The following is a 24,274-nucleotide window of genomic DNA, read 5'->3' as shown; positions in this document are numbered from 1 at the left end:
CTGAGGATCTCAAGCACAAAGTAAGTCCTAAGCGATGATGGAATGGCTTGATATATTTTGTTAGTCAAAGGGTAGCAGATTGCTCTCGTGGTTAATGTCAGAATCTGGGTGAGCACCCCTCTGCTACAAATGGATTTAGTCATCTCAGTAACTGGCACTGTTCTCTGTGTATTTTAAATGCGATTTGCATTCATGGCACCCAGTTCTCCTGTTTGTAAGATTTTACACTTCAAAATTTCCTTGACTATAGTTCCATTGCTTTGCTCCTTCGGCAGCAAAATTCTCACACAATGCAAGGATGGCTCATTTGATTCAAAGTTAGCTATTAGCCGACCAGTTATATTACAAAAATATTTAAACCATAATTGCAAATCACAAGACCCACACCATGAAAAAGATGACACTAAAACCAGAAAAATTCTCATTAAAATATTCTCATTAAAAACAATTCTCTACTGAGTGCCTTTATTTACAATAAAAGGATAGGGGAACCCTTTATTTAGCATTTCTGCTATTGACAACGTTTTTTTGCATGCAATTATGCCAACACCGAAATTATTATTATTTTAGTTTTATTACACACAGTTACAAACATTATAATAAGGAGAAACATAATTATTTCGAGGTGCTTCAAGAAAGAAACATTTGTGCCTCAGGCTACAATCCTGTACACTGTTACTTGGAAGTGAGCTCCAATAAGCTTAATGTGGCTTACTAGTAAGTAAACATGCAGAGGATTATATTGCACTTTTAATTATAGAAATTGACTTGTGAATAAAATATCTAAAAAAAATCCAGTTGTATATGTAATAAAGGATAAGATGCTCATCTTGTTTGTAGTCGTACGGTGATTCTACGTTCAAGGATGAACAATTCTGAAAAAGACAGAAGGTTTTGACACTGAATATTTTTTTTTAAAAAAAACAACATAATTCATGGTGAATTTACAACAACAACAAAAAACCTGAAAAGGTAGCAATCAATGAACACACAAGGCAGTACAAAGGACAACTCAAGGGTTATTCCCTTACCAGTAATACTTTATTCCACAAATGAATCCTACTGAGTTTGCTTAATACGTTTTTACAAAGCTCTCCATGTCAGCATGTGAGTTTATTATGTTTTTCTGTCAGTCAATAAAAGGGACCTATGTGTCAAATAGCATATTGATATCATTCATTATACATCTGCTGCATTGGTTTCAATACAAGATCTGTGCCCGCTTGTTTTCTAGTGAAGTGACTTTGGGTACATTTGAACTGCAGAATAAATGCAGTTTGACACCACCTAAACTGCCATGGCTCAATGCTATGGAATCATGGCAGTAACGGCTTTACAACGTCTTTAGCCTCCTCTGCCAAAGAGCACTAGTGCTTCACCAAACTATAAATCATAGGATTCCCTAATATTGAACTTTGGCTGTTAAAGTGCTGCCAAACTGCATCAATTCCACAGTGTAGATGCACCCTTTTTAAATTATTCCAGACCTTCCACTACTGCATTTCTGAGCATATCCTTCTTTTAGTCTAATCACAAAAATGATGATGCAAATGCAATTTCCTAATTTATTTATCGTGTCATCAGCAACCATTGTATTACAATTCTAACAGAGCAAAACAAACACAGAGATTAAAAAGAAAAAGAAAAAAAAGAAAGAAAAAAAACCACACAGATTTTGTAAATTTGGTATTTGGTTAAATGTCCTTTGACCAGTATCTGGCCACTTGGAGTGCCTCTGGGGTTGCCGCAAGAAGGTCCTCCATCGTGCATGTGGCAGGGCTCAGGGTGCATTGCAGCAGGTGGTCAGTGGTTTGTTCTTCTCCGCACTCGCATGCCGAGGATTCCACCCTGTAGCCCCATTTCTTAAGATTGGCTCTGCATCTCGTGGTGCCAGAGCGCAATCTGTTCAGCGCCTTCCAAGTCGCCCAGTCTTCTGAGTGCCCAGGGGGGAGTCTCTCATCTGGTATCACCCATGAATTGAGGTGCTGGGTTTGGGCCTGCCACTTTTGGACTCTCGCTTGCTGGGGTGTTCCAGCGAGTGTCTCTGTAGATCTAAGAAAACTATGTCTTGATTTAAGTCGTTGACGTGCTGGCTGATACCCAAACAGGGGATGAGCTGGAGATGTCCCTGCCTTGGTCCTTTCACTATTGGCTGCTACTTCCCGGCGGATGTCAGGTGGTGCAATACCGGCTAAGCAGTGTAATTTCTCCAGTGGTGTGGGGCGCAGACACCCCGTGATAATGCGGCATGTCTCATTAAGAGCCACATCCACTGTTTTAGTGTGATGAGATGTGTTCCACACTGGGCATGCATACTCAGCAGCAGAGTAGCATAACGCAAGGGCAGATGTCTTCACTGTGTCTGGTTGTGATCCCCAGGTGCCAGTCAGCTTTCGTATGATGTTGTTTCTAGCGCCCACTTTTTGTTTGATGTTCAGGCAGTGCTTCTTGTAGGTCAGAGCGCGGTCCAAAGTGACTCCCAGGTATTTGGGTGTGCTACAATGCTCCAGTGGGATTCCTTCCCAGGTAATCCTCAGGGCTCGGGATGCTTGTCTGTTCTTAAGGTGAAAGGCGCATGTCTGTGTTTTAGATGGATTAGGGATCAGCTGGTTTTCCCTGTAATAGGCAGTAAGAGCACCTAGAGCTTCGGAGAGCTTCTGTTCTACTATCTCAAAGCTCCCTGCTTGAGCAGTAATGGCACGATCATCAGCATAGATGAAACTCTCTGTCCCTTCTGGCAGTGGCTGGTCATTTGTGTAGATGTTGAACATGGATGGAGCAAGCACGCTCCCCTGAGGCAGGCCGTTCTTCTGTTTCCGCCATCTGCTTCTCTGGCCCTGGAACTCAACAAAAAAGCTCCTGTTTTGTAGCAGGTTTCCTATGAGGCGGGTGAGGTGGTAGTCCTTTGTGATATTATACATTTTTCTCAGGAGGAGGCGGTGGTTCACAGTATCATAGGCTGCTGACAGGTCTATGAAGACAGCTCCTGTGATCTGCTGCCTTTCAAAACCATCTTCTATGTGCTGGGTCAGGTTCAGCACTTGCGATGTGCAGCTTTTGCCTTTTCTGAAGCCAGCTTGCTGTGGGATCAGACAGGGGTCTATATTTTCCATAATTCTATGCAAAATAAGTCTCTCCAGAACTTTGTAGAGGTGGCACAACAGGGAGATTGGTCTGTAGCTTTTTGGGTCATTACGGTCTTTGCCTGGCTTCAAGATGGCGATGACTCTTGCTTTCCTCCAGAACCAGAGACGACTAGCAATTTCCTAAGAGAGTCCTTCTTGTATCATGTTCCAATTTGGCAGAGTTGTGGGTTGTTCAAGAGCCTTAAGAGTCCATCATCATCATCATCATCATCATCATCATTATTATTATTATTATTATTATTATATCACTCCCTCCTCAGTTCACTAGTTTTTCCTATGGGAATGGAAGCCCAAGCTCTGCATTAAATTGAAGTGGAGAGAGCAAACTTTCTTCTACACTATGGTCCCTTCTACACTGCCACATGAAATCCAAATTATCTGCTTGGAACTGGATTTTATGGCAGTGTAGATTCATATTATTCAGTTCAAAGCAGATGATGTGGGTTATCTGCTTTGATAATCTGCTTTGATAATCTGATAATTTGGTAATTCAAGACCTCATCTCCTTCTATGAACTGGTGCAGGCTCTGAGATCTCCCATGGTCCCTTCTCTCAGTCCCACCTCTCAAGCACAGTTGGTGGGGACAAGAGAGAAGGCCTTCTTTGGGTGGCCCTCCGGCTCTGGAATGGCCTCCCTAGAGGGATTAGATTAGTCTCCACCAAGTTTTTCAGTCTAATCTGAAAACATGGCTTTTTGAACAGGCCTTCGGTTTTCATTAGAATTGTAATGGCTAGACTCAAGGACTTAGTGATTTGCTTCACTCCAACACTGGATTGATACTTGAAGACAGCCATTTTTATCCATAGGTACTTCTGCGTTTTATGGAATTTAAAATCTTATTATGTGATGTTTTATGTGTAATCGTTGTGTAAATTTATGTTGTCATCATTTTATGTGCTTATGTATTGTGTATTTTATGTGTGCGGCACTTTGGGGTCCTTTTGTGAGCTGCCACGAGTCCCTTTGGGGAAATGGTGGCGGGGTATAAATATTATTATCTGGAGTATATGACAGTGTAGAGGAGACCTAAATCACCCATGTTAAAGAAGCAGCAAATAGATTCTATATTTGACCAGAGTTACACTTTAAAAATGTACCTGTTCCAACTTACATACAAATTTAACTTAAGAACAAACCTGCAGAACTTATCTTGTTAGTAACTTGGGGACTGCCTATATGTCAGAAAATTTCAAGAGCCGTATTTCTTACTTGCTCTTCTCTACCAGTATAATATTACAGATTGTTAATGACTCATTCAGTGTGATGAATAATAAACCAGCAAAGCCATCCTTAGGTGTCATCCTGAAGAATTACTTCTTCAAAATGCTAAGTACATGGGTGTTGGGCATAATGTGAATTTAATCAAATTTTATTCATAGCAAGCACACATTTTTCTAGCACAACAGTTCTATAGCACTTTTTTTTCAAAAAGCATAGCCAGTATAGAACAGCCTGTAAATATTAATTCTGATTGAAAAATCAAGTCAATACCATTTTAAGGAAATGTAGCCGATCTCCTTCCATTGCGTGGCTGGAAAAGAAATAATGATGGATAAACAGTAAGGAAACTAAATTGCTTCTTGAAGAATTTTTAAAGTGCACATTATTAAAGCTCTTTGAGGAACAGTTCTTTGAGGAACTGTTGTGTTGCAGTCAGCTAAGTAGCGGTCCTTTGAGTTCTAGCCAAACATTTTCAAAACTAGATAAAAGCACACACTTCAAGGACAGATGACAAGTGCCCTCAGACTTTAATATCAATTTTAACTGCATGACAGATTTTGTCACTTGGGTGGAGAATATGTTTCTGGGTTGAATCAGAATTTAAATTAGGACCAGAACCTTGGATAGCTCATTTTAAAAAAATTAAAACCCAGGGTGGATTCACTGTCTCACCAGTAAAGAAGCTCCCTTGACGTAGATGTTCAGCTCAGTGTTTCTGCACTATACATTCAAATTTATAGACCCACATTTACGTTTTGATTTTATTATCTATTTCCCTATAATGGACTATAATGTATTAATCAGCCCAGGAATTACTAAAAAAAATTTATTCCAAATTCTGACAATACTCTCATGTTTTGTAATACAACCATGGGTTTGAAACAAACACCAATCTACATACCCTGAAAATAAAGTAGCCCCTACTTTGAATTCCTCCAGGTATTCGAAGTTCATCCTGAAATGAGAATAGATTATTAATAAAGACAGCTTGAAACTTCATGGGGATACAACACCAGAAAGGATAGAAGTTGGCACAGTATGTTCACACTATGAACCTAAACAATGGTGGATTTGGACCAAGCTTGGCATGCATACTCAGTATGCCCAAATTTGAATACTGGTGGGTTTGGAGGGGAATTAGCCTGGACATTTTTGAGTTGTAGGTATTGGATGTATAGTTCACCTGCAATCAAAGAGCACTCTGAATTCCACCAAAGAGGGAATTGGATCAAACTTGCCACACAGAGCCCCTATGACCACCAAAAAATACTGGAGGTCTTTGCGGAAAATTCACCTTGATTTGGGGGAGGTGTAGTTCACCTACATCCAGAGAGCACTGTGAACACTGATGGATCTGGATGAAACTTGGCACACATACCCGATATGGCGAAATTTGATTACTAGAGAGGTTTGGGGGGAACTGACCTTCCTTTCTAGGAGTTGTAGTAGTTCACCCACAACCAGAGAAAATGTTACCTCCACCAATGATACACCTGGACCAAACATGGCACACAGAACCCCCATGACTAACTCAACCTACTGGAGGGGTTTGAGGGGACTTACTCACCATAAAGGGAGTTGTAGTTTACCCTACAGCCAGAGAGCATAGTGAACCCCACCGATGATGCATCTAGAGCAAACTTGCCCATCATAACAAACTTTAAGTACTGATGGGGGTTTTTGGGGTTTACCCACAACCTTATGCATTTGGTACAATTAAAAAATTTGACTTTTTCAAATAACTCGGGCATTGCTGAGTACCCAAGCTAGTAATAAATATGTATCATTACTGAAAAGCAGTTGTTGAATAGTAAATTATTGAGTCAAATGAGAGAAATATCTTCAAACACTCAGTTATGGGAGTTTGTGGGAAATGGTGAAAGTTTCCTGAAGTTATTTTTTGAATGGCAACACTCAGCATTTGCAGATTACATGGTCACTAAAGGAATGGCCATGCCATCTGGTGGATTTTGGGATATGTAGTCCAAAAAGTATGTTTCCCAAGCTGTTGATCAACTCAACCCTACCATCTTCATAAACAATTCCACTGGAGGACCTAGGGTATATCCTCACTGGATATATAATGCAGCTTGACACCACTTTAACTGCTATGAATCAATGCTATAGAATCCTGGGATTTGTAGTTTAGTGAAACACCAGTACTCTCAGGCAGAAAAGATTAAAATGCTTGTAAAACTACAATTTCTATGGTTGCATAGCATTGAGCCATGCCAACTACAGTGATGCCAAACTGCATTAATTCTCCCCTAGAGAGAGGCACACAAACATTGCCAGGGTGGAATATTTTTGGAACATGGTTAACTGAAGCCATGGATAACAAATCCATGGATAAAGCAATAGTACTTTAAACTGCAAGTAATTTATATTAAATTGTTAAACAATGTCAACCAACCCACCTTAGTTCAATGTTGTTCACATAGATTGTTTTTAATATTTCACTTCTATATAAATCTATTCAAAAGATGTCTCACTGTGATCAGTGTTTATCCCAAATACAGGGTTACATTTTTATAACCATCAGGCGCTAATAACAAATGCTCTGAAATATTTATTAGTAGGTCACATATTAAAGTTTTGTTAAAATCACGATCTCTCTCTTTGCCCTTAAAGGCAAGTGAGGAGGTGTTGGGTAGTTCATCTTTAATAATTATATTTCCAGCATCCTGTGGGACAGGCCTAAATGAATCAGATGGTTTGGAAAGGAAAGGAAAAAGAGAGAAATGATCCATGCCAAAAAGCATGTTGAAGATCAGTCTAAAAAGCTGCACCTACCCTACCTGGTGTATAGTGAAGCTAGAACACTTCAGAAGATTGTTGAAAAATCCAGAGGTCATCTCTGATAAGGGGTTGAGCCAATTATTTCTCCCTTTCAAAAATACCCAGAATGTCTAGTCCTTTCTGTAGGCCATTTGCGTATTTATATGCACTAACATTAGCCCATTTCACATACAACAAGACACTGTAAATGGTCAAAGGACTGTTCCAGTATTTCTGTATCTTATTTGGCAAGCTGCCTTACAGTAGGAACTATACATTGAATAAAGGATTTATTCCAGGTCCCTTTGTGTAATACAATTTATGCATATAATCTGGAACGCTATTTTTCTTGTCTGAAATGAACAATGTCCTAGGCTTCCAGTGGAAGCATCCCATGTAACCATACAAGAGGACTTAGCAATGCCCAAAGAGGTGTGTTTTCTAGGCTCCCAACATGATTCTTGTGTCAATTTCCTCCAGAATTTCCAGCAGAAGTTGACCAGTGTAGATTCAGCCTGAGAGAAGTGTTCTCTGTACCTCTGAAGAGGTACAGAGAACACCTCTCTCAGGCTGGAGCTACACTGCTATATAATAGAATAGAATAGCTTTATTGTCATTGTACATTGTATAATGAAATGAAATGCTTTTCCCAGCAAATATCACAAAAACAACACACTCATGCTTCCACAGCCTCCAATGCCACATCAATGTGAAACCATGTTCAATATAGTTACATCTCTAGGACAAAAGCTAACTCTCAGTCTGTTTATCCTTGTCTTTGTCATCCTGTACTTTCTGTCAGATGGTAATATTTCAAAAAAAGAATATATCGGGTGAGATGGATCCTTAAGAATGCTCTGAGCTTTCTTAATGTTGCGGGACCTATACAGTTCTTCCAAATAAGGGAGAGGGCAACCAATGACTTTATTTATTTACACTAATAACATACTCAATTTAAGATGATTGCAACGATCTTGAAAATGCTGAATAGTATAGGACAATTGGGGCCTCTTCTACACTACTATATAAAATCCAGATTATCTGCTTTGAACTGGATTATATGGCAGTGTAAAGTCATATCATCCAGTTCGAAGCAGATAACCTGGATTCTCTGATTTGATAATCTGGATTATATGACAGTATAGAAGGGGTCTGAGGCCTCTTCTACACTGCCATATAAAATTCAGAGTATCCACTTGAACTGGATTATATAGTAATGTAGACTCATATAATCCAGTTCAAGGCAGATAATGTGTATTATCTGCTTTTATAATCAGGATTATATGGCAGTGTAGAACGTGCCCAAGAAACTCTTCTCTCCTGTGTACCCCTCCTTGTCGTCATCCTTATTCTCCAGCTGTTCCTATTTAGCAGAGGAAGTCTTGATCATCGCCCACTACCTCCCTCCTCCTTCCATTTTCCCCCTTAAATCTACAATCTGAGGCTCCCTTTACACAGATTATTTGCTTTGAACTGTATTATATGGCAGTGTAGAGTTATATAATCCATTTCAAAGCAGATAATGTGGATTATCTGATTTGATAATCTGGATTATATGACAATGTAGAAGGAGCTGAGTTCAAAGTACAAAGGCACTTCACACTCATTTAACTTCTAGTGGGGACAGAAGGGAGTCAGGCTCTTGCTCTTCTCAGTAGATTCAGACAAAAGTAAACTGTTTCGCCTTCTCCTATGTTGTGGATGCTTCCTCAACATTGGAGACTCTTGCCAGCTTGACCACACTTTGGTGTTGCTTGGGCTTATTATTTTTATCTGTGAATTGTTGGAGGATATACATTATCTGAGCCCCCGGTGGCACAGTGGGTTAAAGCACTGAGCTTCCGCTGTCAGCTCTAGCTTCGGCCAACCTAGCAGATCAAAAACATGTAAATGTGAGTAGATCAATAGGTACCGCTCCGGTGGGAAGGTAATGGCACTCCATGCAGTCATGCTGGCCACATGACCTTGGAGGTGTCTATGGACAATGCCGGCTCTTTGGCTTAGAAATGGAGATGAGCACCACACCCCAGAGTCAGACATGACTGGACTTAATGTCAGGGGACAACCTTTACCGTATACATTATCTATGTCCTTGCACTTAAGTGTCCCTACTAATTTATTTTATTAATTTTAACCTTGCATATCTGAGTTATGTTAGCTGCTTTCAGTTATTTTGGAAGAAAAAGTGAGCTACGAATTGTAAATTATAATAAGATGGAACCAAAATGTGTCAGAGCAGATCAGTAGAAATTCCGAACAGTTCTACTGTTTGGTTGCCTGACACGATAAATAAATAAATACATAAATAAACAGAAATTCCCCTTTTAAAGGAATGCATATATTACAGCTTGGGATCAATCTGTGACTTAAATCAGATTTGTCAGATAAATACACTAAATGTTTGTTAACCAATGAAACCAATACTTTACCCCTACTTATGCCTAGTGACCTGCAGGTTATTTCCTAAAGATCCTGTGATACTACAACAGACTTTCTTTCAAGTGAGTATTTTGCTCAAGGAAATCTGGTATTCAGAGTTATGGTGGACAAGCCTAATTAGTGCAGGAAATTGAGAGGATGCTGGCAAAACATTTTGCTGTAGAAATGCTTGGTGAAGACTACAATTCTGTATATACATAGGAGAAAGCCTCATTAAAGTGAGTGACAGGCAGAACAGATAATTGGCTTTATAACTATAAATGGTGTATAATTATCCTTAGATTAACTAAAATTATACAAGGGGGAATTTATAACATAATGGTCTCAAACTTTGACTCTCCACATGTTTTGAACTTTAACTCCCAAAAGTCCTTGTTAACTTCATGAATGTTCATTGATGATAGGAACTGAAGTTTATGGCCCCTTCTACACTGCCATATAAAATCCAGATTATGTTATTTAAACTGGATATATGGCAGTGTAGAAGAGGCCTAAAGCACAACAATGACAGAGTAAACTCCGCTGAAGTCAGTAGGATTTACTCTAAACCACACATACTTGGAACTGGGTTACTACAAAGCTTCAAGAGAACAAATGAATCTTGATCTGAAAGCTGCTTACAATGTTCTGAGTTCCTCACTGTGATAGTAACATTTTAAAAAACTGAAATAAAACTTTAAATTTGCATGTACCCTCCCTCACATCTAAAAACTCATTTGACTTCATGTTAACTAAGGTATTTCATTGTGTATGGTACTAATATTAGTAAAAATACAGTAAATCTTTAATGTTTTATTTTCTACATCTATGCCTGGATATATATTAATTGAAAGATTAATACATTGATCATGCATTTCCAAATGGAACCTATCAATAAACACATCAATTTGTTAAATACCATGCTTATGGAAGACCCAAGTATCTGATTTAGGAAAAGGACAATGCGATAAATAGGGGCCCAAGAACTGGAATTGTGGAGACCAACCTGGAAAAAAGTTCTGTCACAAAAAGTAACTCCCAAGCACAGCAGTGGTACCACTGATACTGCTATTATTACATCAAATATAGGTTCCCAGCATTGGATTAGGTCCATAAGCTTCAGCCTACAAGGCATGTGTGCCAACATGGTGGATTATATGTTTAGGCCTCAGGACATTATGATTCAAGTGCTGCATTATATGGCAGGGTAGATTCCTGTCATCCAATTCAAAGCAGATAATGTGAACTGTCCACTTATATGACACTGTGAATCTAGCTTTAATTTCAGATAGGATGCCTAACACTAAAGATAACTCCTCCTCTCCCCAAAAAAACCCAGGCTTTCCTGTGGGGTTAGCTACATGCCATCCCTGTAACTACCAGGATGATATGCAGCCACCCCAAAGCTCCCCAAAACAACCCTTAAAACTTTTTTTAAAAACCTTACCCGGCTGCCATTAAGATCCTACTTGCATCCTCCTGGCATGAGGAAATTACACGGGGAGGGGGGGGGAGGCAGAACATCCCTTCTGTCCCCACCTCCGCCCCCAAATCTCCTGGTGCATCATTTCCTAGCACCAGGAGGACACAATGAAGACCTTAATGTTGTCTGGGTAAGTTATGTATGTAAGCCACTGAATTTTGCCATTATTTTTGTGTAAATTGCTTTGAGTCCCCCCAGGGGATGAGAAAAGCAGTATATAAATACTGTAAGTAAGTAAATAAATAAATAAATAAATAAAGTTTTATGGGTTGTTTTGGGGCCTGCTGGGAGGGGTCCACATTATCTGCTTTGAACTGGATGATATGAATCTACACTGCCATATAATCTAGTTCAAAGCAGATAATCTAGATTGTATCTGGGCGTATAGAAGGGACCTCACTGAACACAATGGAATATAATGTCTCCGTTCACAAGCATGATTAAACTGAGTAAAATAACCAAGGATAAATGTGCTGTGCTTTTAAAAGAAAGAAAGAAAGAAAGAAAGAAAGAAAGAAAATAATGAAAACTGTTTATTTTTATGCAACTGCATACAATGCATAAAAAGTTACATACGTCTTTGTATCTCTTCAGCCTCGTCTCATGCAGTTGGGGAACAAGTTTCAGCAAAGGATGCAGAACAGACAACTAAAAGGGCATGAATATAGACATATGAGCAACAACAAAATCCTGACTTCAGGAAGTAAAAAATAAAACAGAAGCTTTTAAATGCATCAATAACTCATACGTATAACATGCAAAGCAAGGGACAGACAATTCTTAATGGAGCATACTTTTAGACTGCTTGGGTGGCTTCTGAAATTGTAGTTTACTTCACAGATGGACATCATAAAGGCCATTCATGATGGAAATCATAATGTCAGAAGGTCTTCATTACTGTGTTAATTTGCATGTTTGAACTAATATACATGCAGAGCTAAGACCATTTGGTGCAGCCTTGTGGTCAATACAGTATGTAATGAGGAATGCTACCATAACAACTGACAGTTCCCTGATCACCTTATGCTTAAATATCCCAAGCAAAGCAGAGTCACCACTTTTGGGGGAAATCTGTTTCATTGCCAAACAAACTTCCTTGCTAGAGTGATTTTGTCAATGTTTCACTTATACCTGCAATATCTACTGACTGGCTTTACTACTGCTCTCTCAACCAACAAAAAAGCAGCCTGTCTTCCACTGTAGGTATGAAACAAAAAACAATCCTGGTAAAAAGCTAATTCTAAGCAAAAATTTCACAACTCTAGATCAGGAAGAAACAACAGGATAATTCTTAGTTTCTGGGCATCTTTTAGTCACAAAACAAAGAATGAATTATCACTAATCAAGGAACAATACAGTGTTTAGAAACATTATTTTTTTGGAGATGATAATTTCCAGTTCTCAACCAGCATGGCTACTGTGGGTGGCTGGAATATTTTGGGAGTTGCAGCCCCCAAAGGTAACTTCTCCCAGGCGAAAAGCAGTGCCTTTTTGATTTTACTCAGCACCCCATGAATACTATGTCACTTCAGAAATTCTTAATCAATACACTCATTGCAAGACAAAAATTCTGTTGGTCAAAGTGGCTTAAACACAACTCTAGCCTTGATCCTTCAATATTCCTCAGTAGTTGGAAGATGCAAAAGCAAAGCAGCCATTTGCAGTTTTGTATGATTAAAAATGAAGCTCTTGATTTCTGCCCACAAGTCATACAATAAATCCCTGATTTTCTAAATTCTTAACCTCTTAACTTTTTCATTTCTTATCTTTGCATGCTCTCATTCCTCTCTGTTGCCACAATGCCCACACATTTTAGTGGCCAGCTAGAACCTGCCAATCTAAACAAGCTCTAATAATGAATGCCATAGATTGGCTTATTAGGGCATCAGACGTTTGGTATACAGTAGAGTCTCGCTTATCCGACCTTTGCTCATCCAATGTTCTGCATTATCCAACGCAGTCTGCCTCCCACCCAGATCCACAGCTGTTTCAATACATTGCAATGTTTTGGTGCTAAATTCGTAAATACAGTAATTACTACATAATGTTACAGACTCTACTGTAACTGGATTGCAGTGGATGTACACCAGATGTTTCTAATTATTCTTCACACTATTTTTACACAAGTGGGAAATATTTCACACAACTAATGTGCACAAGGCAATGTGAATGCTACCCATAAACGTGGTCTTGGAATCTACACATTCTACCATTGGGACTCAAAACAAAAGATCAAGATTTAAAAAACTAATTGTTCTACAGTCCTATGTTAAGTTAGGTATATGTATGATACAACTGTTTTTACTTTAAAAAATTCCATATAAATAATTTGATATATTTTCAGTTTTCTGCCAAAATGGGTCTCAAGCTGTCTTCAACATTTACCGAGCTACATAGCTGAATACATCTTTTCTCATTTCCTAGCTGTTACAGTAGGACATAAACATGGTGGCTGTGTCATAAGATGGACATCAAATAATATATAGCCTCAAAAGTAACATGATATCTCAAATCTCAAAAGAATCATCAGGGTGCTTGGAAAAATCATGGCCACGCTATTTTGTACGAGATATTACATTACTGTCAGAAAGAATATTCTATTTTCCCTAATAAATACATACTATTTTGATATTATACAACACTTTGGAGCAAGGATTCTTGCTGTTTCCCATTAATATACAAAGACTTTGACAACAGCAACCATAGACATAGAACACTGATATTGCAAGGACGAAGATGTACATGAAGGACAAGTCGTGATGTTTTGTGCACTTTAAAAGCAGCACCTGATTAACTCGTCGTCGTCCCCCCCCCCCCCCCCCACCGCTTAACACAAAGTTTATCAATAATTCTACCTGGAGAGATTAAATGAAGTCAGATTAATAATGATGTTATGCTGCTTTTAGATGCAGGCACAGGTTTACTCACAGGAAGAAGGGCAGTTTAACTTACCAGATTGTTTGAGTTGCCCATATCATGGGTCTTAGAATAATGAAATAAGAACTGTTCAAAGAAATTAAATGTGGATTTTATTTTGGAAGAGGTGACCATTATGAGACAGGTATTAAACATACTTTTAAAAAGACTGGAAAAAAAACACAACTTACCCTTTTTGTGATGTCCTTTTCATCTAATTCCTGTGGAAATATTGACACAAGTCATATGACAATGCAGAATGGTTCATTTTTATGACAATGCAAAACAGTGTGGTACAATAGACACTACATTTGCTTATACAGGTTGAGTCTCCCCTATCTGTCTCCCTTAACTGGAAATATGAAATACTTGACAAACTAAAACATTAATCACTTTCATATTTGGGGAAAGGGGGGTTAGTCACGTGGCCAGTGTTCACTGAGTTTTCCTTCAGGGTTTAATAATTGGGAGGGGGGATGGAGTCCCCTGTAAAATGCAGGTCTCCCATATGATTTTGCATTTACCTTCCACCTGGCAATGGCAGCACATAGCAATGTTAGTGCCCTGGAAACAGCCATGAAGATGAACAAGTAATGACTCCATTGCCCGCCATCTGCATTCAGCCCAGAGAGATTCCTTTGATAAAAGGGTAGAAAGTGTGCTGACAAATGCTGAAGAACTCTGTCAGCGCTGGGTGTGTGACTGGTCCCTTTAATCCCCATTCCTCATTCACAGGTATTGCATTAAAAAAACACACACAATCTTCTGATCCCGAGCTTTTTGCATAAGGATGACTGAATCTGTAGATTCCTAATTGTTGATTTGAGGCTGCAGTCCTAGGTATAAATAAAATCTATTCAATCTGGCTGTGTCTTTACTTCTCAATAAGCATACTGTTTGCTCACCATTAATATAAATTGGAAAAGAGTGAAAGTAACCATGATTCATCTAAGACCCCTTCCACACAACTGCATCAAATCCACATTGAACTGGATTATATTGAAGTGTGGACTCAGATAATCCACTTCAAAGCAGATATTATGGATTATCTGCCTTGACATTCTGGGTTATATGGCTGTGTGGAAGGGCCCAAACTTCCACTGATGGTTGTCCTGTTGCTTTTCCAAGCAGAGCAATTTCTTGAATGTATACATGAAGTAATGTATTAATTCCCTTAGACAGAGAATAAATAACCTATTTTGAATTATCCAGTCAGGAAATAGTTCTTCCTAGATCACTTCACCTCAACAGTACATCATTAATGTTCCTGAGCAGTAATTTTGCTAACTACCACCCAGTTGTCTATGGATGTCCCTGGAGTGACCTCTGTTGTGGAACCACACAACCGAGAAACCAGTTAGTGCTTAATATCGGCATAGATCTTCCTTATAACACAATGCATTGTACAAGGTGATCTGTCAATCATGTTTCAGAAATACAGTGAAATGTTAACTGCCATTACCTGAGTTTTTTGCAGAAATTCCAGAACCAAAAAGCAAAGCTCTTCCATTGTATTAGTGGACTAAAGGCAAGGAAACAGAATATTAGAAATGAGTTTACTAAACTGATAGCACTTGCTTTGAAAAATTCAGCATTACTATAACTATATTCTGTAAATTGAGCTGACCTGAGGTGGAGATTCCCTGGTCAGGTATGTAGAACACACATCATCTATCTATAAAGATTGACAAAAGAACAAGGACAAGACAGAAAAAGGTTGAATTGAGGAAAAAAACAAGGAAACTGAACTTTAAATGAGGCTCTACAATTTGTAATGTCAAAATGATAATGTCAGACAATTCAATGTCCCTACAATTATATATATTCAGAAAACAACTCAGAGCTGCTTCAAATATATCAGCAACTCAGATGAATATGGGATTCCAAAGACAACCAGAAAAAGGACCTGTCGATCAATGGAAAAGTAAATGTCTAATGGGGAGTAAATGAATTTTAAGCAGGTTTTATAAACACTAAATAGCATCAGAATCAAGTGCTAACAGATAGATTAATGAAAGGTAAGAATCATAATTTGCAACAAGAAAATTACAATAATTCACAAATACTCATGTAAGAACACGAGAAGTCTAATTATATCTGACAATTTAATAGAATGGTAATAGAAGCAGAAAGATGGAGAAATTGTACTGGAAGCAGAGAGATGTGTCCTGAGACTGCCTCTAGTATGCAGCAACCTGGTCCTTTCTGCCAGATCAGACACCAGCACCTGGCCAGGTAGGTGCAAATGGGTTAATACAGTCCTTCGAATCAGCATACCTCAAGCTATTCAGGACATAAAGGTCAAGACCCACACCTTAAACTCATCCCATAACAATTTTAGCCAATGCAAATGAACTAAGGCTAGTATGATACAAGCCCCTACAAGTATCCTATCAACTACAATGCTCTATCCATATACAATTGTACCTTTTAGAACAGTTACGATCTGGTATGCAACCCCTCACTCCCAGTGACTCTGCTGCTTCTTCATGATTAGCTATGTGACCTTGAAAGCATGTTTTCTTGGGAGAGATGGTAATGCTCACAAAAAAGAACCTAAAAGGGGAATTTTCAATTCCATATGAAGCTTCTGCTGTTCAGAGCCTCATATTTCCCTTATAACTGTAGTTAGTGGTCTGCTGTGCTATGAAAGTCCATAAACCAATATCCCTTTATGTGTTCCCTTCCTATCAACATTTTAACCTTCTTGTCACAATAATGTTGAACCTGAAATGTAGAGACATTCCATTCCAAAAAAGTGTAAAGATGGGTATATTCCACAGGTGTCTCTGGTGTACAACAGCATTCTCTGATGTTAAATAACACACCAGCCAACACAAAGGCTTGCTTAACCCTCTTGATGTTTTCTTCTTTCCTTGTGATGATTTTAAGCAATGTTCTCAACTGATTTTCAAACACCTCATTGCAGGCATCCTCAAACTGCTTTCCCTCCAGCTGTTTTGGCCTCCAACTCCCAGAATTCCTGAGCATTGAACAAACTGGCTAGAGATTCTGGAAGTTGGAGGCCCAAACAGCTGGAGGGCTGCAGTTTGAGGATGCCTGCATCATTGCATGCCTTTGTTGTAGCCTGATCAGATTTTGAGTTCTCAGAAGATGAGGCTGGGGATGCTGGGATAGTTTCAGAGGGGCCAAAGGGAAATGTTTTGGAATCTTCCGACAGCAATGTTTTGGTTTTGCCTGGTGGTTCCCAGCAGAACGGTGAAAGCCATTTTCATGGGAACCAACCAGGAGTATTGTCTGAGGAAACTGGAGCAGATGAATGTTTGTGAAGTCAGAGAGATTAGAGCTACGTCAACAGGGCAGGCAATTCTCCTGCTGGCTCAGAGTTAAGGAGACCAGGTGCAAATGAAGTGATCTTATGGGAGGGATTTTTGGCTTTTAAAAGTGGTTCATGTTGATACAATAGTTGTGAGAGCAACACTGCTTTCAGGTACAGACCTCTCAGGAAGAGCCGTGGAATACATGTAATCAAGAGTTAAGCTGTTTCTGTGATCTGATTTTGTGAGACATAGTTTTAACTTCATGTACCTTGTCTTTGAATGACAAAGTTTTGCTTACCTTGGATTTATTTACTTGTACTTACATATCTCGCTGGATTGATCTAAGAGATTTTCTCCAAAGGGATTTTTGGAACCCTTGGCTTTGATGGACATAACATGTAAACCTTTATTCTTTTTTATATTTGCTTACTTTTCATATTTTCAACTTTTATTATACTCTGGTTTTAATAAACCCTTACATTGGATTATCTGTGTGGTTTGTGGTGAATACAAGCTTCAGGGCTCTAGTGCAGGGGTCCTCAAACTAAGGCCCGGGGGCCGGATATGGCCCTCCAAGGCCATTTACCCGGCCCTCACTCAGGGTCAACCTAAGTCTGAAATGACTTGAAAGCACACAACAATAATCCTATCTCATCGGTCAAAAGCAGACCTATACATCCTATTGAAATACTAATAAGTTTATATTTGTTAAAATTATTCTTCATTTTAATTATTGTATTGAGGAACCACTGGATTTATGCATTTTTTTTGTTTTTTTGCACTACAAATAAGATATGTGCAGTGTGCATAGGAAATCATTCATATTTTTTCAAATTATAATCCGGCCCTCCAACAGTTTGAGGGACTGGAATCTGGCCCTCTGTTTAAAAAGTTTGAGGGCCCCTGCTCTAGTGCAACAGTATGAGTCTAGAAAAGTGCTTAACGTAATCTGTATACACATGTACACGTCTACAAATTTTAGTCAAAAAATCAACATGCACATAAAAAAATCCCCCAAAACCTGGGTCATCTTATCCATGAGTTAAAAGTAAGTCTTATGAAAAAAATAACCACTCTCTTCTCTGAGTAGAGCAGAGAAAGGGAAAGCTTAGTCCATTCTGGGAAAACATAATAGCAGCGCTATTCCCCCCCCTACTCTATCAAAACCTTTCTGGGTTTTTTGAATGGCAGTGGACGGAGGCCGCTAACCCCCAAGGCAGCATTAATGTTGTCCCTCTTTGTGATACTTGATGTATCCACAGGTCATATCAAAATACATAATTTTGGTCCTAAAACTTGCCCTTGGAGTATACATGAGGTCAATTTATACATGCATATATAGAGTAAATGAAAAACACTCTCTCTTTTACAGACACATACAAAAATCCAAGTTAATCTGAATGCTAGCACAAAGTTGTGGGCCACATTTTTGTACTTTGCTGGAATCCTTCATATGCCTGTTTACTGTGTCCCATTATAATCTTTACTTGTTAATCCTATTCACTCTCTTTTTTCACATATAACAGGTCTGGAATTGGCATGCCAACATCATAAACAATAGCAAAATTAAAAGCAAATAATATAAGGGAAATTCTTCTCTACCTCATTCCACAACTGTAAATCTTGTTCTCCTTGCAGGATGTGGGGTGCTGTTGGTGCACCTGGAAAAAAGAAGACATTTCCTGTTCTTAAATCCATAACATTTCCTCAGAGGTCATGGGGGTTGGGTTCACAGGTGTGGGGATAGAGGGATAAGAAATGTTAAGGTATAATTGTGCAGCCAATTCTGATTTTTCATATGTTTAATGAGCAATGACTCTACACCTTTCTGTAAACCTTTTGCATATTTTTCTTCTTTTCTTCTTTCTTTTTGTTCATCCGTTTTGTTTATTATGTACACTATAAAACAATATATTTTTTAAATACATAAAATTTCCTATTGATAATATGATTTATCACACAGAGATATCTGTGAACAAACAGGAGAGTGAAAATAAATAAATTATCATAAGCAAAAAAATTGTTCTCTTATTTTACACATTAGCACCTACACCAAGCTCAAGATCATACATGTATCAATTTCAACAACACTGAACTTCAGTACCAATACTGAACATAATTCATTAAGGACCACACTGTGCTGTAAAATGAAACAACTGCATAGGCTTATATTTTTCAACTGCTCCCATTCATTCCAGTGGTGTTTGTACAAGAAAAAAATGAAATCGTGGGAAGATCCTACCTCAACATATTGACTGAGAATTTTCACAATGTTTAATTAAATTTCGAGCAGAGAAAAGAATGAAAGAAACAATATTTCAAAATTGTAGCAATTACACTTAAGATACTTAGTTAAGAATACAAGTAGGTAAGTGAAGAGTGACCAGAATTGATGTAATATTAATGTATAATCTCAAATAGGGCAGGATTCTAAAATTTATTTTATATTCCTCAACAGTGGGATCAATTAGCAAGGAATACCAGAGCCCTTGAGATTGTGTAGGTGGCTGATTTATTTCTATTTAAGACATTCCATTTTTTAAAAGTTCAACGTATTATATGATTAGTAAACAGGCAAAATGCTCTCAAGGTCAGTGTAAAATCCTGCAACCGTCTATGGCCCCTTCCACACAGCTGAATAAAATTCCACATTATCACCTTTGAACTGGAATATATGACTGTGTGGACTCAGATAATCCAGTTCAAAGCAGATATTGTGGGATTTTTTGCCTTGGTATTCTGGGTTATATGGCTGTGTGGAAGGGCCCTATGTTTGATCGAAGGCAATGAGAGCAGAGCAGTGGGTCACCAGAGTTGGAGAGAGACACAGAAAAATGGAAGAAAGAAGCTAGATCTGTTTTATAACAGCAATACACACAAGCCTTTTATGACTTCCAGAAGGGTTTTAATAACCTAGAAGAAATGGAGAAACTAATTAACTTAATTAAAGAAAAAACAATGGAAAAGTTCAAATAAGTATGGTGTTTACTAAGCAAAACTACAGGGGTAATTTTTAGGCTTCGGTAGCTAATTAAAATAAAATACAAGTGAAAGTTAAAATAGTTAAAAGGATACAAGTTAAATATTCATGTGTATCGATAAAACACAGAGGAGATAAATGTAGTGGATATTATATGACTTGCAAGTCACCGAAGTTCCCTTGATAGTCATGTAGTTATAGTACAGTATACTCTCAGTTAACAAGCATCCATAGGGATTAGTCGACGTCAAATAAATTTAATTTCTGGTTACTTAAGAGTCAATATTAAAAATAGCCCTAACTTATTCTATATTGTTGTTGTAGTTGTTATTTGTATCCACTTTATCTCTCTACATGAGAGACTCATAGCTGCTCTCTATTATATACCCAACACTATACCATGCTCTGCATTGGCTTGGTATAAATATTGAAATGCAGTCTTTAGATGCATATTAAGACCAATGAAGGCACATTGAATTTCGGGTCTCACACTTTTACTGTTTTACTGAATGATTAAAAAAACAGCTTTTTTATTGAAAATATGTAACAAAATGTGAAAACAAAATCTGTTCCTGGTTTGAAAGTGTTATTTCCTGTTTAAATGGGCAGTACTTATTTTGAAAATAATAGTTCTACTTCAGAAACTTTGTTTTTGTGGCTGCCACAAATTAGGTCAAATTGGTTGAAACTTAAAAATATATTCCTTGAAAAACATAGCAAAAATGTGCTGCAGGAGGTCCGTCTAAAACAAAATATGGGCAGTTTAATAAACTTGCCCCATGTTTTTATGATAGAACCAATTAGGAAACGACATTTATAACCCAGGAACAAAACTGGTGTTGCACAGTGTTATTGGGTTGATTGAGAGTTCTGGATTTTGTTTAATAGTTTCAGTTGTTAGGTTGGATATCTCTTTTGGTTGTTAGAGGTATCAGGCTCGATCTACTCTGCTCTATACCCCAGGTTCTGATCCCAGATTATCTGATTTGAACTGAATTCTATGAGTCTGCACTGCCAAATAATATAATCTGGGATAAGCAGATAATCTGGGATCAGATCCTGGGATATAGGGCAGTGTAGATCCACCCTCTGATCTTACAAGCAGTTTTGTAGTATTATATAGATCATATCATAATTAACAATAATCATATCGTAATTAAAAATAATCACATCATAACTAAAATAATTATAATTAAATATAATTATATATAGAGGGAGGGGGTGAGAGAGCAGCTCATTGGAAGGAAGGATATTAGAGGCAAAGATGAAGTATTTTGGCCACATCATGAGAAGACAGGAAAGCTTAGAGAATACAATTATGCTGGGGAAAATGGAAGGAAAAAGGAAGAGGGGCTGACCAAGGGCACGATGAATGGATGGATGGTACCCTTGAAGTGACTGGCTTGACCTTGAAGGAGCTGGGGGTGGTGATGGCCGACAGGGAGCTCTGGCGTGGGCTGGTCCATGAGGTCACGAAGAGTCGGAAGTGACTGAACGAATGAACAACAACTCTCTCTCTCTCTCTCTACACACCCACCCACACACACACACACATATATGTATCATATCATAATTTTTAATTATGATAATTTTTAATTATATATATATATAGAGAGAGAGAGAGAGAGAGAGAGATGATGTATTGTGATATGATCTAGGTCAGTGGTTCTCAATCTTCCTAATGCCATGACCACTTAATACATTTCCTCATCTTGTGGTGATCCCCAACCATAAAATTATTTTTGTTGCTACTTCATAACTGTAATTTTGCTACCATTATGAATCGTAATATAAATATCTGATATGCAGGATGTATTTTCATTCACTGGACCAAATTATGCACAAATACCCAATACAATCAAATTTAAAAAATGGTGGGGTTGGGGGGATTGATTTTGTCATTTGGGAGTTGTAGTTGCTGGGACTTATAGTTCACCTACAATCAAAGAGCATTCTGAACTCCATCAACAATGGAATAGAACCAAACTTGGCACACAGAACTCCCATGTTGTTGTTGTTGTTCATTCGTTCAGTCGTCTCCGACTCTTCATGACTTCATGGACCAGTCCACGCCAGAGCTCCCTGTCGGCCGTCACCACCCCCAGCTCCTTCAAGGTCCCATGACCAACAGAAAATACTGGAAGGTTTTGACAGGCATTGATCTTGAGTTTTGGAGTTGTAGTTCACCTACATCCAGAGAGCACGGTGGACTCAAACAATGATGGATCCAGACCAAACTTGGTATGAATACTCAAAGTTCCCAAATGTGAACACTGATGGAGTTTGGGGAAAATAGACCTTGACATTTGGGAGTTGTAGTTGCTGGGATTTATAGTTCACCTACAATCAAAGAGCATTCTGGACCCCACCAATGATAAAATTATGCCAAACTTCCCACACAGAGCCTCCATGACCAACAGAAAATACTGTGTTTTCTGATGGTCTTTGGTGACCCCTCTGACACCCCCTCACGACCTCTCCAGGGGTCCCGACCCCCAGGTTGAGAAACACTGATCTAGGTGATATTACAAACCTGCTTGTAGGATCTGAGGCTGGATCTACACTGCCCTATATTCCAGGATCTGATCCCAGATTACCTGTTTATCCCAGATTATCTGGCAGTGTAGACTCATAGAATTCAGTTCAAATCAGATAATCTGGAATCAGAACCTAGGATATAGGACAGTGTAGATCCAGCCTCAGATCTTACAAGCAGTTTTGTAGTATTATCTAAATTATATCCTAATTAAGAATAATCATATCATAATTAATATAATTATAACTAAGTATATATATATATATATATATATATATGAATTTTAATTATGATCTGATCTAGGTGATATTATCAAACTGCTTGTAGGATATGAGGCTGGATCTACACTGCCTTATATTCCAGGATCTGATCCCAGATTATCTGTTTATCCCAGATTATCTGGCAGTGTAGAATTCAGTTCAAATCAGATAATCTGGAATCAGAACTTGGGATATAGGGCAGTGCAGATCCAGCCTAATACCTCTAACAATAAAAAGAGATATCCAACCTAACAACTGAAACTATTAAACAAAAACTAGAACTCTCAAATCAGATAATCTGGAATCAGATTCTGGGATATAGGGCAGTGTAGATCCAGCCTGATACCTCTAACAACCAAAAGTGACATAAATATACATATACATACAAATGCATCCATATAGATCTCAGAAGCAAGCAAGCCCAGGAGAAAAGATAAGGAGGGACACTTGGAGGGAGGAGTAGATCTCTAGACAGAAGGAGCGCCTGAAAGAGGGAGAAAGGCGTGGGGTGGCGAAGGGAGGGGAGGGTGGGAAGAGCCCTTACCTTTGCAGGAGCTGACCCCAAAGGCGAGGAGGAAGAGGAGCAGCCCCCAAGGGGTGCCCGACCCGAGGGGCATCTTCCTGGGGCGGCAAAGGCTTCTCCCGCCCTCCTCCGAGGCTGCCAAGGAAGGCTGGGGTCGCCAACAAGCGCCCGCCCGGCTTTGCATGGTTCCTGGGCACCTCTCTGCCTTTGGCGCGCTTTTTGCCGCCGCTGCTTTCCTCCCGGCTTTGCAACTCCCAGCCAAACAGAGCGGACTTTTAAATCTCCCGGACAGGAGGAGGAGGAGGAAGAGGAGGGCAGAGCTTGGCTCAGAGTCACGCTCTGTCAGAAAGGCAACTGTCTAAACCTGGTCACGCACACACCCTCCAAAGAGTTCTCCTATTTCTCAAATTATTTAGTCACCAGCTCTAGCTAGCAGTTGGTAGGGAAAGGGACTAAACGGCTTTCCCCCATTTTTTTTACCACATATGAGGGTTTTTCACTTCTCCCAATCCCCTTCCTCAAAATATGAAGACTTCCACCTATCTCAACATCTGCCACCAGATGTGAGGGCTTGCATTTATCCCACCTACACCTACCAAATATGAAGGCTTCCACTTATCCCAACCCTTGCCAGCAAACAGGGCTTCTATTTATCCCAAACACAGCTATGAGGGATTCCGTTTCTCCCAACCAAGCTACCAGATGTGAAGGCTTCCATCTAACCCAACCAA

The 24,274-nt window shown here is 38.9% G+C and overlaps 1 protein-coding gene across 1 annotated transcript; it reads right to left on the bottom strand.

Moving 5' to 3' along the window:
- NMU (neuromedin U) lies at positions 1-23,857 on the bottom strand. The gene is made up of 10 exons (XM_060776182.2): positions 23,565-23,857; positions 18,847-18,905; positions 15,591-15,638; positions 15,426-15,485; positions 14,155-14,184; positions 14,000-14,050; positions 11,624-11,695; positions 5,270-5,323; positions 4,639-4,678; positions 1-875 (listed from the first exon to the last, which is right to left on the bottom strand). The coding sequence occupies exons 1-9, from the start codon at positions 23,725-23,727 to the stop codon at positions 4,643-4,645; spliced, it is 573 nt and encodes a 190-aa protein (XP_060632165.1). The 5' UTR covers positions 23,728-23,857; the 3' UTR covers positions 1-875; positions 4,639-4,642.
- Between the last annotated feature and the right edge of the window lie 417 nt (positions 23,858-24,274).

The sequence above is a fragment of the Anolis sagrei genome, chromosome 5 (assembly GCF_037176765.1).
Source record: "Anolis sagrei isolate rAnoSag1 chromosome 5, rAnoSag1.mat, whole genome shotgun sequence".
NCBI lineage: Eukaryota > Metazoa > Chordata > Lepidosauria > Squamata > Dactyloidae > Anolis > Anolis sagrei.
This window is presented reverse-complemented; position numbering and strand designations above follow the sequence as displayed.